Below are 15,401 nucleotides of genomic sequence, written 5' to 3'. Positions count from 1 at the left end.
GGGGGGGATGAGGAAGCAGGGTGGGGTGATGAGGAAGCAGGGGGGGGATGAGGAAGCAGGGGGGGGGATGAGGAAGCAGGGGGGGGGGGGTGAGGAAGCAGGGGGGGGGATGAGGAAGCAGGGGGGGGGGGGATGAGGAAGCAGGAGGGGGGTGAGGAAGCTGGGGGGTGGGGTATGAGGAGGCTGGGGGGTGGGGTATGAGGAAGCTGGGGGGTGGGGTATGAGGAAGCTGGGGGGTGGGGTATGAGGAAGCTGGGGGGTGGGGTATGAGGAAGCTGGGGGGTGGGGTATGAGGAAGCTGGGGGGTGGGGTATGAGGAAGCTGGGGGGTGGGGTATGAGGAAGCTGGGGGGTGGGGTATGAGGAAGCTGGGGGGTGGGGTATGAGGAAGCTGGGGGGTGGGGTATGAGGAAGCTGGGGGGTGGGGTATGAGGAAGCTGGGGGGTGGGGTATGAGGAAGCTGGGGGGTGGGGTATGAGGAAGCTGGGGGGTGGGGTATGAGGAAGCTGGGGGGTGGGGTATGAGGAAGCTGGGGGGTGGGGTATGAGGAAGCTGGGGGGTGGGGTATGAGGAAGCTGGGGGGTGGGGTATGAGGAAGCTGGGGGGTGGGGTATGAGGAAGCTGGGGGGTGGGGTATGAGGAAGCTGGGGGGTGGGGTATGAGGAAGCTGGGGGGTGGGGTATGAGGAAGCTGGGGGGTGGGGTATGAGGAAGCTGGGGGGTGGGGTATGAGGAAGCTGGGGGGTGGGGTATGAGGAAGCTGGGGGGTGGGGTATGAGGAAGCTGGGGGGTGGGGTATGAGGAAGCTGGGGGGTGGGGTATGAGGAAGCTGGGGGGTGGGGTATGAGGAAGCTGGGGGGTGGGGTATGAGGAAGCTGGGGGGTGGGGTATGAGGAAGCTGGGGGGTGGGGTATGAGGAAGCTGGGGGGTGGGGTATGAGGAAGCTGGGGGGTGGGGTATGAGGAAGCTGGGGGGTGGGGTATGAGGAAGCTGGGGGGTGGGGTATGAGGAAGCTGGGGGGTGGGGTATGAGGAAGCTGGGGGGTGGGGTATGAGGAAGCTGGGGGGTGGGGTATGAGGAAGCTGGGGGGTGGGGTATGAGGAAGCTGGGGGGTGGGGTATGAGGAAGCTGGGGGGTGGGGTATGAGGAAGCTGGGGGGTGGGGTATGAGGAAGCTGGGGGGAGGGGATGAGGAAGCAGGGGGAGGGGATGAGGAAGCAGGGGGGGGGGGGATGAGGAAGCAGGGGGGGGGGGATGAGGAAGCAGGGTGGGGTGATGAGGAAGCAGGGGGGGTGAGGAAGCAGGGGGGGGATGAGGAAGCAGGGGGGGGGATGAGGAAGCAGGGGGGGGGATGAGGAAGCAGGGGGGGGGATAAGGAAGCAGGGGGGGGGATGAGGAAGCAGGGGGGGTGGGGTATGAGGAAGCTGGGGGGTGGGGTATGAGGAAGCTGGGGGGTGGGGTATGAGGAAGCTGGGGGGTGGGGTATGAGGAAGCTGGGGGGTGGGGTATGAGGAAGCTGGGGGGTGGGGTATGAGGAAGCTGGGGGGTGGGGTATGAGGAAGCTGGGGGGTGGGGTATGAGGAAGCTGGGGGGTGGGGTATGAGGACGTGGGGGTGGGGTATGAGGACGTGGGGGTGGGGTATGAGGAAGTGGGGGGGGGATGGGGTATGAGGAAGCGTGATGGGGTATGAGGAAGCGTGGGGGGGGGGGGATGGGGTATGAGGAAGCGTGGGGGGTGGCGTATGAGGAAGCTGGGGGGTGAGGTATGAGGAAGTGGGGGGGGGGTGGGGTATGAGGAAGTGGGGGGGGGGTGGGGTATGAGGAAGTGGGGGGGGGATGGGGTATGAGGAAGTGGGGGGGGGGATGGGGTATGAGGAAGCGTGGGGGGGGGGGTATGAGATGGGTGGGTGGGGTACGAGGAAGCAGGGGTGGTGTATGAGAAAGCGGGGGGGGGGGGGTGGGGTATGAGGAAGCAGGGAGAGGGGATGAGGAAGCAGGGGGAGGGGATGAGGAAGCAGGGGGAGGGGATGAGGAAGCAGGGGGGGGGGGATAAGGAAGCAGGGGGAGGGGATAAGGAAGCAGGGGGGGGGGATAAGGAAGCAGGGGGGGGATAAGGAAGCAGGGGGGGGGATGAGGAAGCAGGGGGGGGATGAGGAAGCAGGGGGGGGTGAGGAAGCAGGGGGGGGTGAGGAAGCAGGGGGGGGTGAGGAAGCGGGGGGGGTGAGGAAGCGGGGGGGGGGATGAGGAAGCGGGGGGGGGGGATGAGGAAGCGGGGGGGGGTGGGGTATGGGGAAGCAGGGGGGATTGGGGAATGAGGAAGCAGGGGAGGTGGGTTTTGAGGAGGCGGAGGGGGTGAAGGGGGGGGGGTGCAACGAAGGTAAAAGTAGAAATGCGAACATGCAGCCAAAATAATGAAGGGAGTTTTAAATCTCGGCGTTATTTGCTGACTTGATAAGTAGATAGAGAACAGTTCGCCATTCAATGCAGTTAAATTGGTCAAAAGAAAAACGACTTGTAAAAAAAATATGTAAAAACGAAATAAATGAATAAATAAATACGACGAAAATAAAAATAAAAATCGTATTTCAACAGAAACACGACACCGTTATTCGTTAATCGAATCTCACCAAAGCTGAAAGTCTTGTTCCCATCAATCTGATACACGGTGTGCTGTCTGTGCTTCCACACTGCGGTGGACACTTCTGAATGATCATCGGAGTCACCATCTCTGCAATACCAGCAAGGCCCAAATATAATCATCCCAAAAACCACAAAATAAGCAAAAGGTAAAAAAGGACATTCACAAACTGGAAACGAGCAACAACCATTCAAAATGTAGGTATGAACGACGAGGGAGAGAAAAAGGACCGTTGGCCTGTAGAAGTTACACGTGTGGAAACAACAAACAACCACATTGGATATGCAGCGCCATGAGCACATTTGCACCAAAACGATGAAGCCGACACAAACAATCGAGTTTACCAATACCTGCTAAGCAATGGTAATGGACGGATACGAACGCAAACTCGCACCGCGTCAGAATCCATAAGTCCAAAGGGAAAGGAATGTTCCCTCGAAACAAACTATCAAATTCCTTAAATTCTCACAAACCATTTGCCAAAAACACGGCCGTAAGAAACACAAACGGTCGTTAACACGAACGCAATAAACGTTTACACGATGAAAACGTTTACCCGGCCCGCACAATTTTAAATTGTACGGCTTCTGCTATTGGCGCAACGCTTTTGACGTCATTTCCGCATCAGCTGCTTTTGACTTTTATTATTCGTTCACTTTAGACAAATATACCTAATGCCTCATGAAGTAATTCCATGAATAATTTTCCGTCACACAAACTCTTTAGGGAAATTTTACTTAATTGCAAAAAGTGAAGTTCACACTTATGGGTTGCGAAGAGACGGAAGCCAGCTAAACTGCATCTTATTATCGTTATATACCACAGCTCCTTCGAATCACAGACGAATGACGAATGCTAACGAATGCTAATGCTAATGCTAATGCTAACGAATGCTAATTCACAGACGAATACTATTAAAACGGACGAATGATTAAACGAATGATTCAATCATGAAGTCACTTTTTCTGCTTTTTACGATTCTCAAATATCGTCACTGCAAGTATTGGTGCCGTAAAGTAGTATATGTAGAAAAAAATCCTGCATTTCTCCGTCCCACTCGAGTCCTTGTTTTATGTCGAGTTGAGACGTGACGTGCCCGGTCACGTGGTCCGTGTACGCCATTTTGTTTCCATTCACTGTGAATTGGTCGTTTCCATTCTGTGAGAAAATAATGAATATGACATGATTGCATATGGTGTTTTGGTGGTAAAATATGATAAAGAAACATGAACATGGGAGAAAGACCTTTTTCTTGATGGCCAAATACTATTTATTTAGCTCTATTACATTGTTATTCTTTTTTCCTTGTAATTACCTGCACCACCAAAGGTGGGGATGGAGGTTATGTTTTCACCCCTGTCTGTCTGTTTGTGAACAAAATATCTCAAAAAGTTGTGGACGGATTTGGACGAAACTTGGTGGAGAGGTTGGGTGTCTGACAAGGACAAACAGATTCCATTATGGTGAAGATCTGGATCCAGATCCGACCAATCAGTGGGATACAAAACGTAAACTGTTCACTTGGCAGAGGTATACTCTCTGCTGATGACTTTCATCTCTTTACCTTTTTATCCACTTGTTGCATTTCTTTGCCCAGCTTCATGTCGGTGTTTCACAGGCAGGTGATTCATTCGGTGTGTGTGCCATACCTCCATATAGTACCTCAGATGGACGTTAAGCCGGGTGTCTCGTCTGCTGTCATTAGTTGGTGGATGTTAAAAATCCCACTGTGTCCCACGCCAATAAAAGACGAGTTATCACCGGCATCCTGAACAAATGATTGCCCTTACTACAACTGCTGGGAGGGCAATGGCAAACCACCTAATATCACTGTCGTGTATGTCATGTCCGCGGGGTTCTCCCCCCAGGAGATTCTGAAAATATGATCGTCGGTCGGAAATGGCATTTCCTGCGGTCTTGGACGTTTGTGCAGTTCCTTGCATTCTTCCCTGTCACAATCGTTCAGCAGATTCGCCAAGGCCCATGACTAATGGGCCAACATGGCGAACTGGTGAGCCCACTTGGCCATCTGGAATCCTGAGTCAAAACAAGATTGACCGCGCTGTGGTCGTGGTCACAACCTATGACAAAATCCGGTAATGGGCCGATTGGGAAACACACATTTAATGCGCTAATAAATAATTAACTTGACACCTCTCACCATGTCACGCTCCGCAACGGTTATATCAGAACGAGCCAATTCGTCACACAGTCACGTTTTGTTTAACCCCAAAATACGGCCGTTCAAAATTACGTAACGCTATTTTTTAGTAATTTGCGCATCGTAACGCTTGGTTTTGTAACATAATGCAACGCTTTATTACGTAACATAACACAACGCTTGATTACGTAATAGGTAACGCTATTTTTTAGTAATTTGCGCATCGTAACGCTTGGTTTTGTAACATAATGCAACGCTTTATTACGTAACATAACGCAACGCTTGATTACGTAATACGTAACGCTATTTTTAGGTAATTTGTGCAACGTAACGCTGGGTTTTGTGACGTAAATATAACGCTTGATTATGTAACATAACACAACGCTTGATTACGTAATACGTAACGCTGTAGCGGCTGCCGCTGGGTTTTCACAATCGCCTTGCACCTATCAAGGACGCGGAGCGATCACCATGCCGGGCTCGTCCAGGACGCCCGGGCAGGCTCGCCCTCAACTTGCCAGGCCGCAGCCAGGACGCTGGGCCACGCCCCCTGGCGCCGGGCCTGGGCAAACGCTCCGGGATAATTGGTATATATATTGCTGCCCGATAAACGGGTTTTCAGTGTGCCTGAGTGTTTGATTTCATTAAAGCAACTCGGATGAATTCTAGCTTTTTGTCGCGTCCATTCTTCCGATCGACGTGGGAGTCCCAGCTCCTTCATTGGTGACCTATCGACATGGACACGGCAGTCGCCCTTAAACTGCCTACCTTCTGGGAGGCTCACGCGGCGGTTTGGTTCGCGCAGGCGGAGTCCCAGTTCGCCCTGCGAGGCGTCACGGCCGACGACACCCGCTTCCACCATGTGGTAGCTGCGCTCGGGTCGGCTACCGCGGCCCGCGCCCTGAGCCTCCTCGAAAGCCCGCCAGCCGCTGACAAATACAGCGCGATTAAGAAGCTGCTCCTCGATGCTTTCGCCCTCCCATCGGCGGAACGCGCACGGCGCCTGCTCGAACTGCCTGAGCTCGGCGACACGCGCCCTTCCGAGCGAATGGACTACATGCTTTCACTGCTCGGCGAGCACTCTCCGGCATTCCTGTTCCGGGAGCTGTTCCTCCGTCAGCTGCCTAACCCGGTACGCCTCGCCCTGGCAAGCACGACGATCACAGATCCCCGGGCCCTTGCCAGAGAAGCCGACAAGATCTCCGCTGCAGGACAGCGCATCGCAGCGGCGACATGGGACCCACCGCCGTCCGACGCAACACCCATGGCGCCCGAGCACCCGGCACGGTCGACGGCCGAACTGCCGACGCAATTGGCGGCCGCTCTACCGAGCCGACCACCTCCAGCACGACGACCGAGGCCTCCACCTGACCAAGCGTGGTGTTACTATCATGCCAGGTTCGGACAGAAGGCCCGGACATGCCGACCCCCGTGCACCTTCGGCAGGCCGGGAAACGGCCGGGCCGGCGTTCATTACCAGCCATGAGCGCCGGCCACACGGGCAACTTACTGTTCATCACGGATAAAGCGTCCGGACGGCGCTTCCTGTGCGACACCGGCGCCCAACTGAGCGTCATACCCGCCTCCGACCAGGACAGGCAATCCGCGGTTTGCAGCCCCTCCTTGGTTGCGGCCAACGGATCGACTATCCGCACCTTCGGCCCGTGCAACGTCACCCTCTGCTTCGGCGGCCAACGCTTTGCTTGGATGTTTGTAACCGCCAACGTGCCCATGGCTCTGCTAGGCGCCGACTTCCTCTGCGCACACGGACTGCTGGTGGACGTCCAACGGCGTCGTTTAATCAACGCTGAAACCTTCAGCTCCCTGGTATGCACATTGAGCAGCTCCGCGCCGACCGAGCTGGCATGCACCGTCCCGGCGGCGAACGAGTTTGCTCGCCTGCTCACGGAGTTCCCGGCCCTCACGCGGCCGACGTTTTCGGCCGTCGCAGTACGGCATGGGATCGAGCACCACATACCAACCACGGGCCCGCCGGTCTACGCCAGGGCCCGCCGCCTCGACCCAGCCAAGCTCGCCGTAGCGAAGGCCGAATTCGACGCGTTGGAGCACCTCGGCATCGTGCGGCGCTCCGATAGCGCGTGGGCCTCGCCACTGCACATCGTGCCAAAGCCGGGGGGTGGATGGCGCCCGTGTGGCGACTACCGCCGTCTCAATGACGCTACCACCCCCGACAGGTACCCGATCCCGCATATCCAAGACTTCTCCGCCCGTCTGGCGGGACGGGTCATTTTTTCGAAAATTGATCTCATACGGGGATATCACCAGGTACCTGTCAGGGCGGCCGACGTCCCTAAAACGGCAGTCATCACGCCGTTCGGCTTATTCGAATTCTTGCGGATGCCGTTTGGTCTCAAGAACGCGGCTCAGGCGTTCCAGCGCTTGATGGACGGCGTGCTGCGTGACCTGCCGTTCCTTTTCGTTTACCTGGACGACATCCTCGTCGCCAGCACGTCCCGGGCCGAGCACCTCCTCCACCTCCGAACACTGTTCGGGCGCCTCAGCGAGCACGGCCTCATCGTCAACCCGGCCAAATGCCACTTCGGCACGACGGCCGTTGATTTTTTGGGCCACCACATCACCAAAAACGGGGCCGTGCCGCTGCCAACCAAGGTCGAGGCCATCACCACGTTCCCGCGTCCCCGCACCATAAAGGCCCTGCAGGAATTCCTGGGAATGGTGAATTTTTATCACCGCTTCGTGCCCCGCGCTGCTCAACTCATGCGGCCCCTCTACGAAGCCCTCCGGGACAAGCCGGCCAAGCACGACATCGCCTGGTCCGCAGCAATGGATGCGGCCTTCCAACGCTCAAAGCGGGCCCTCGCCGACGCAACACTGCTCGCTCACCCAGTGCTCAACGCTCCCATCGCCCTCACCACGGATGCCTCCGACTACGCGGTGGGTGCCGTACATGAGCAATGGGTGAACGGGGTTTGGCAGCCACTCGCTTTTTTCAGCCGGCAGCTCCGGCCGAACGAGCTCAAATACAGCACGTTTGACCGGGAGCTCCTCGGTCTACACCTGGCCGTCCGCCATTTCCGCCACCTCCTGGAGGGCCGACCTTTCACGGCGTTCGTCGACCACAAGCCGTTGGTTTACGCCATGGCCAAGGTCACGGAGCCATGGTCGGCCCGCCAACAGCGCCACCTCTCCGCCGTGTCGGAGTTTACCACGGACATCCGGCATGTCGCCGGCAAAAACAACGCCGTGGCCGACTGTCTTTCCCGGGCCAGCGCGAACGCGGTCCACCTGGGCGTGGATTTTGCGCTTATGGCGGCGGACCAAACCACCGACACCACGGTGCAAGCCCTCCGGGCGGCGGACACGGGCCTCCGCCTGGCCGACATCCCCTGCGCGGACACTGTCCTGCTCTGCGACGTCTCCCAAGGCCAGCCTCGCCCCATCGTGCCCGTCACCTGGCAACGCCGCATCTTCGCCTCCCTCCACGGCCTTTCCCACCCGGGCCGGAAAGCTTCCCAGAAGCTGGTGTCGGCGCGTTTCGTCTGGCACGGCCTTCGTCGGGACGTCCGCGATTGGACCAGCACCTGCACGGCCTGCCAACGGGCCAAGGTCCACCGACACACCCAGGCCCCGCTGGCACCTTTCACCGTGCCCGAACGACGTTTCGACCACGTCAACGTGGATCTGGTGGGCCCCCTCCCCCCGTCACGGGGGTTCACACACCTGCTCACCATGGTGGACAGGACCACCAGGTGGCCGGAGGCCGTTCCCCTCGTCTCCACCACCACCGCCGACGTGGCGCAGGCTTTCATCGCCACCTGGGTCGCCCACTTCGGCGGACATCTCGTCAGACCGCGGACCACAGTTCACCTCCGAGCTGTGGGGCGCGGTCGCCCGCAACCTGGGGGTCAAGCTCCACCGTACTACGGCCTACCACCCCCAAGCAAACGGGTTGTGCGAGCGATTCCACCGCTCCATGAAGGCCGCGCTCATGGCCGGCCTTCAAGACGGCGGTTGGGCCGACCGGCTGCCGTGGGTCCTTTTGGGCCTTCGCACGGCCCCCAAGGAGGACCTCCAGGCATCCACCGCCGAGCTTGTCTATGGCCAGGCGCTACGCGTCCCGGGCGAATTCGTGCCCGACGCTACCAGTCCCTGGTCCGCAGCTCACCAGCGCTCGGACCTCCAGGAGGCCGCCCGACGGTTTGCCCCCGTGCCAACATCCCGCCACGGTGACCCCCAGTCCTACGTCCCCCCAGCACTCCGCACAGCGGAGTATGTTTTTGTGCGTCACGACGCACATCGGTGGCCACTCCAGCCGCCGTACGACGGGCCCTTCCGGGTGCTGCGACGGGACGACAAGTCGTTCGTCATCGACATCGGCGGCAGGTCGGACCGGATTGCGGTGGACCGCCTCAAGCCGGCGCACGTGGACGTCGACCACCCACCACGGGTGGCCCTTCCGCCGCGGCGAGGCCGCCCCCCGTCCACGGTGCCCCCCACTCGACCGCCCACCACCTCACCGGACCCCCTCCCACGACCCGCCAGGGGTCGCTTCGGCCGGGTCATCAGGACCCCCCTCAAATTGACCCTGCCGGTGCAAGTCGATTCTGGGGGGACGTGTGTAGCGGCTGCCGCTGGGTTTTCACAATCGCCTTGCACCTATCAAGGACGCGGAGCGATCACCATGCCGGGCTCGTCCAGGACGCCCGGGCAGGCCCGCGCTCAACTTGCCAGGCCTCGGTCGGGACGCCCGGGCATGCCCGGGCATGCCCGGGCAGGCTCGCCCTCAACTTGCCAGGCCGCAGCCAGGACGCTGGGCCACGCCCCCTGGCGCCGGGCCTGGGCAAACGCTCCGGGATAATTGGTTTATATATTGCTGCCCGATAAACGGGTTTTCAGTGTGCCTGAGTGTTTGATTTCATTAAAGCAACTCGGATGAATTCTAGCTTTTTGTCGCGTCCATTCTTCCGATCGACGTGGGAGCCCCAGCTCCTTCAACGCTATTTTTAGGTAATTTGTGCAACGCAACGCTGGGTTTTGTGACGTAATATAACGCTTGATTATGTAACATAACGCTTGATTACATAACATAACGTTTGATAATGTCACTTAACATAATGATTGATTACGTAACATAACTTAACACTTGATTACTTAACATAATGCTTGATTACCGGAACGTAATGTCATGAAGTGCGGTGCTATGCGTATGCGCACGACTTGTTAGCCAAGAAGAGAAGCAACAACGCAGGTAACCAAAAAGTCTTTATTGCAAAGCTCAACTATAGCACTGAGGTGCTCGGGGCTGCGCGCCCCGTGTATATCCCGAGGCCACGCCTACCCCTCGGGCGTGGCCGACACCCTCTTGGTGCGCGGAAGGGTCAGTTTGCGGGGCAAACGGATGACCCGGCCGAAGCGCCCTCTGGCGGCTGGCAGCGTCTGGGCTGCCGGGATGTCATCTGGGATGCCTCCGGCGGCACCTGGGATGGGTGCAGGACCGGGGTGGGGGGGGGGGGGGGTGTGCCGGCGAGGCCGGGCGGTGCCGGCGGTCCGCCCGCCGGGGGGTGGCCCCGCCACGGGGGCCGAGCCACTGGCGGGGGGTGGTCCACGTCGAGGTGGGCCGGCTTGAGGCGGTCCACCGAAACGCGGTCAGGAGTACCGCCGATGTCGAGGGTGAAGTGTTTCGCCCTGGTCTCCAGCACGCGGAAGGGCCCGTTGTACGGGGGCTGCAGCGGCGTCCGGTGGGCGTCGTGGCGGACGAACACATACTCCGCTGTGCGAAGCTCCGGGGCGAACCTCCGGGCGGCCTCCTGCAGTGCGGAGCGCTGCTGCGCCGCGGACCATGGTGCCGTGGAGTCGGGGAGGCACTCGCCCGACACCCGCAGCTGTTGTCCGAAGACCAACTTCGCCGCGGATGCGCGCAGGTCGTCCTTGGGCGCCGTCCAGAGGCCCAGCACGACCCAGGGGAGCCTGTCGACCCAGCCGCCGTCGCGGAGGGTGGCCCGGAGCGCGAACTTCAAGGAGTGGTGGAAGCGCTCACATAGGCCGTTGGCCTGGGGGTGGTAGGCCATGGTGCGGTGCAGCTGGACGCCGAGCCCCCGCGCGACCGCCCCCCAGAGCTCCGAGGTGAACTGGGGGCCGCGGTCGGACGAAATGTCCGAGGGGGCGCCGAACCGGGCAACCCAGATGGCGATGAACGCCTGCGCGACGTCCGCCGCCGTCGTCGCCGCCAAAGGCACGACCTCAGGCCACCGGGTGGTGCGGTCCACCATGGTGAGGACGTGGGTGAAACCCCGCGAGGGGGGCAGAGGTCCCACCAAGTCCACGTGAACGTGGTCGAACCGACGTTCGGGCACCATGAACGGGGCCAACGGGGCCTGGGTGTGGTGGTGCACCTTCGCGCGCTGGCACGCGAGGCACGTCCTGGTCCAATCGTGGACGGCCTTCCGGAGGCCATGCCAGACGAACTTGTCGGCGACCATCCTCTGGGAGGCCTTCGTGCCCGGGTGGGACAGGCCGTGGATGGCTTCAAAAACCCGGCGCTGCCAGCCCGCGGGCACGATGGGGCGCGGCCGCCCGAGGGAGACGTCGCACAAGAGGGCCGTGCCCGTGCCGTCGAACGGCACCTAGGTGACGCGAAGGCCTGTGACGGCGGTCCGCAAGGCCTGGACGTCGGGGTCGGCGGTCTGGTCCGCCGCCATCCGGGCGTAGTCGATCCTGAGGTGGACCGCGTGGGCGACGGACCGGGAAAGGCAATCCGCCACCGGGTTGTCCTTTCCCGCGACGTGCCGGATGTCCTCGTGTACTCGGACACGGCCGAGAGGTGACGCTGCTGCCGGTCCGACCATGGCTCGGCGACCTTGGCCATCGCGAAAACCAGGGGTTTGTGGTCGACGAAGGCCGTGAACGAACGGCCCTAGAGCAGATGGCGGAAGTGCCGGACCGCCAGGTGGAGCCCGAGCAACTCACGGTCAAAGGTGCTGTACCGGCGTTCGTGCGGGCGAAGCTGCCGGCTGAAAAACGCCAGCGGTTGCCAAGCACCACGCACCCATTGCTCGTGCACCGCGCCCACCGCATAGTCCGACGCGTTGGTGGTGAGGGCGATCGGGGCATCGAGCGCTGGGTGCGCGAGCATGGTGGCGTTAGCCAAGGCGAGCTTCGCGGCTGCGAACGCCGCATCCATCTGCTCGGTCCAAACAACGTCACCTTTGCCCGGCTTCCCCCGGAGGGCCTCGGAGGGGCGCAGGAGCAGGGCGACGCGGGGCAGGAAACGGTGGTAAAAGTTTACCATGCCCAGGAACTCCTGGAGCCCCCTGATCGTGCGGGGGCGCGGAAACCCCTTGACCGCCTTCACCTTTGCCGGCGAGGGGTGGCCCCGTGCCTGGTGACGCGGTGCCCCAAAAAGTCGATTTCGGCGATGCCGAACCGGCACTTGGCGGGGTTTACGATCAGGCCATGCTGGCCCAGGCGTTCGAAGAGCGTGCGGAGGTGGCGGAGGTGCTCTTCGCGGGACGCGCTTGCGACAAGGATGTCGTCCAGGTAGACGTACACACAATCCAAGTCACGCAAGACGCTGTTCATCAATCGTTGGAACGCCTGAGCCGCATTCTTCAAACCGAAGGGCATCCGAAGAAACTCGAAGAGGCTGAATGGTGAAATGACGGCCGTCTTCGGTACGTCCTCCGGCCTGACGGGGACCTGGTGGTACCCGCGAATGAGGTCCACCTTAGAAAAGAAGGACATTTTCGCCAACCGGGTGGAAAAGTCCTGAATGTGAGGGACCGGGTAGCGGTCGGAGGTGGTGGCATCGTTGAGGCGGCGGTAGTCCCCGCACGGCCGCCATCCCCCGCCGGGCTTCGGCACGATGTGCAGTGGCGACGCCCAAGCACTCTTGGAGCGCCGTACGATGCCCAGCCGCTCCAGCGTAGCGAACTCCGCCTTTGCCACCGCGAGCTTCGTCGGCTCGAGGCGGCATGCCCAGGCATAGACCGGTGGCCCGACGGTGGGGATGTGATGTTCCACCCCGTGCTTGACGGCCACCGCCGAGAAGGTGGGCCGCGTGAGGGCCGGGAAGCTGGCGAGGAGGCGGGTGAACTCGTCCGCTGCCGGTAGCGTACAGACCAACCTCGCCGGGATCGAACCGCTCAGCGAGCCGCTTGGCGAGCCGCTCGGTGAGCCGCTCATGGAGCTGCCCAACGAACTGCTCAGCGTGCAAGCAAGCGAGCTGAACGTTTCCGCCTGGACGAGGCGTCTGTTCTTCACATCCACCAACAGCCCATTTGCACATAGGAAATCCGCACCGAGCAATGCCATGGGCACGCTGGCGGTTACGAACGTCCATTGAAAGCGTTGCCCTCCGAACCGCAGGGAGAGGCAGCGCTTCCCGAATGTGCGTATGGTTGTACCGTTGGCTGCAAGCAACGCGGGGCCCTGGCCCGCGGTTCGCTTGTCGGACGTGGAGGCGGGGATAATGCTCACCTGTGCGCCTGTGTCGCAGAGGAAGCGACGCCCGGACAAGGTGTCCGTGACAAAAAGGAGGCTGCCGGAATGGCCGATGCTCAGGGCCGCTACCGAGCGCCGGCTTGGTAGTTTCCCGACTTGCCAAACGAGCACGGCGGGCAACAATTCCTCGCCTTGTGGCCAAACCTGGCGTGGAAACGGCACCAGGTTTGCGGCGAAGGCGGAGGCCGCGGTTTTCGCGGTGGTGGTGGGCGGGGCGTGGCGGCGGCCACGCGGTGTGCATCGGCATCAGCCTCGGGACCCACAAGGTGTGCATGCGCATCAGCCTCGAGATCCGCGACGGCCGCACCGAAGCTCGCCCGCATCTCACAAGCCGCGAAAAACTTGTCGGCCTCGACGGCCAGCGCGCGCGGTTCCTTTATTTTGGAACCGGCCAACGCGAGGCGTACCTGTGCTGGCAGCTGGCGTAGAAAGAGCGCCCGGAATAAAAAAAATCCGGGGCTTTGTCACCCAGTAGCGAAAGCATGTAGTCCATCCGGACCGATGGTCGTGTGTCGCCGAGTTTGGGAAGGTCCAGGAGGCGGTCGGCCCGCTCGCACTCTGTGAGGCTGAACGTGGCGATGAGGAGACGCTTAAGCACCTCGTACCTGTGGTCGGCCGGTGGGTTCCACAGGACGGACACGACTCGGGCGGCTGTGCCGTGCCCGAGGGTGGCGATGACGTGGTAATACCGCGTCTCATCCGCCGTTACGCCTCAAAGTCGGAACTGTGCCTCGGCCTGCACGAACCATACTTCGGCCTGAGCTTCCCAAAACTCGGGGAGCTTCACCGCTACCACGTTGTTGGCCATGGCGCGTTCTGTTGGTCAACGGCGGCTGAACCAGCGTCGAGGTCACCAGTGAAGTGCGGTGCTATGCACACGACTTGTTAGCCAAGAAGAGAAGCAACAACGCAGGTAACCAAAAAAGAGTCTTTATTGCAAAGCTCAACTATAGCACTGAGGTGCTCGGGGCTGCGCGCCCCGTGTATATCCCGAGGCCACGCCTACCCCTCGGGCGTGGCCGACACCCTCTTGGTGCACGGAATGATGTCACCGCGCCAGCGCCATCGTGTCCGCCACAGTAATGTAACTCTTGATTGAGAAACGTAACTCTTGATTACATAACATGACATAACACTTTATTACATAACATAACACTTGATTACGTAACATAGCATAACGCTTGATTACATAACATAACATAACACTTTATTACCTAACATAACACTTGATTACGTTATGTAATGTAACTCTTGATTGAGAAACGTAACTCTTGATTGCATAACATAACATAACATAACACTTTATTACATAACATCACACTTTATTACATAATATAACACTTTATTACATGACATAACACTTTATTACATAACATAACACTTTATTACATAATGTAATGTAACTCTTGATTGAGAAACGTAACTCTTGATTGCATAACATAACATAACACTTTATTATATAACATAACACTTGATTACATAACATAGCATAACGCTTGATTACATGACAACGTAATGCTTGATTACATAACATAACACTTGAAACGTAACTCTTGATTGCATAACATAACATAACACTTTATTACATAACATAACACTTTATTACATAACATAACACTTTATTACGTAATGTAATGTAACTCTTGATTGAGAAACGTAACTCTTGATTGCATAACATAACATAACACTTTATTATATAACATAACACTTGATTACATAACATAGCATAACGCTTGATTACATGACTTAACATAACGCTTGATTACATAACATAACATAACGCTTGATTACGTCACTGACCGTAACGCTTGTTTACATCACTTAACGTAACGCTTGATTACGTCACTTAACGTAACGCTTGATTATGTAACATAACATAATGCTTGATTACATCACTTAACGTAACGCTTGATTACGTAACATAGCATAACGCTTGATTACATCACTTAACGTAATGCTTGATTACGTCACTTAACGTAACGCTTGATTATGTAACATAACATAATGCTTGATTACATCACTTAACGTAGCACTTGATTACGTAACATAGCATAATGCTTGATTACATCACTGAACGTAATGATTGATTACGTAACATAACGAAACACTTGATTACTTAACATA

The 15,401-nt window shown here is 58.4% G+C and overlaps 1 protein-coding gene across 1 annotated transcript in view; it reads right to left on the bottom strand.

The window, feature by feature from the left end:
- The window catches only part of LOC137428338 (uncharacterized), a 116,633-nt gene extending 113,386 nt beyond the window's left edge, over positions 1–3,247 (bottom strand). The window contains exons 1-2 of the mRNA XM_078779076.1: positions 2,986–3,247; positions 2,625–2,725 (exon numbers count right to left, since the gene is read on the bottom strand). Of these exons, the coding sequence (XP_078635202.1) occupies positions 2,625–2,725; positions 2,986–3,044 (160 nt within the window). The 5' untranslated portion in view covers positions 3,045–3,247. The remainder of the gene's footprint in view (positions 1–2,624; positions 2,726–2,985) is intronic.
- Between the last annotated feature and the right edge of the window lie 12,154 nt (positions 3,248–15,401).

This window comes from Myxine glutinosa, chromosome 5, assembly GCF_964187855.1.
Source record: "Myxine glutinosa chromosome 5, kmMyxGlut1.1, whole genome shotgun sequence".
Classification (NCBI taxonomy): Eukaryota; Metazoa; Chordata; class Myxini; order Myxiniformes; family Myxinidae; genus Myxine; species Myxine glutinosa.
This window is presented reverse-complemented; position numbering and strand designations above follow the sequence as displayed.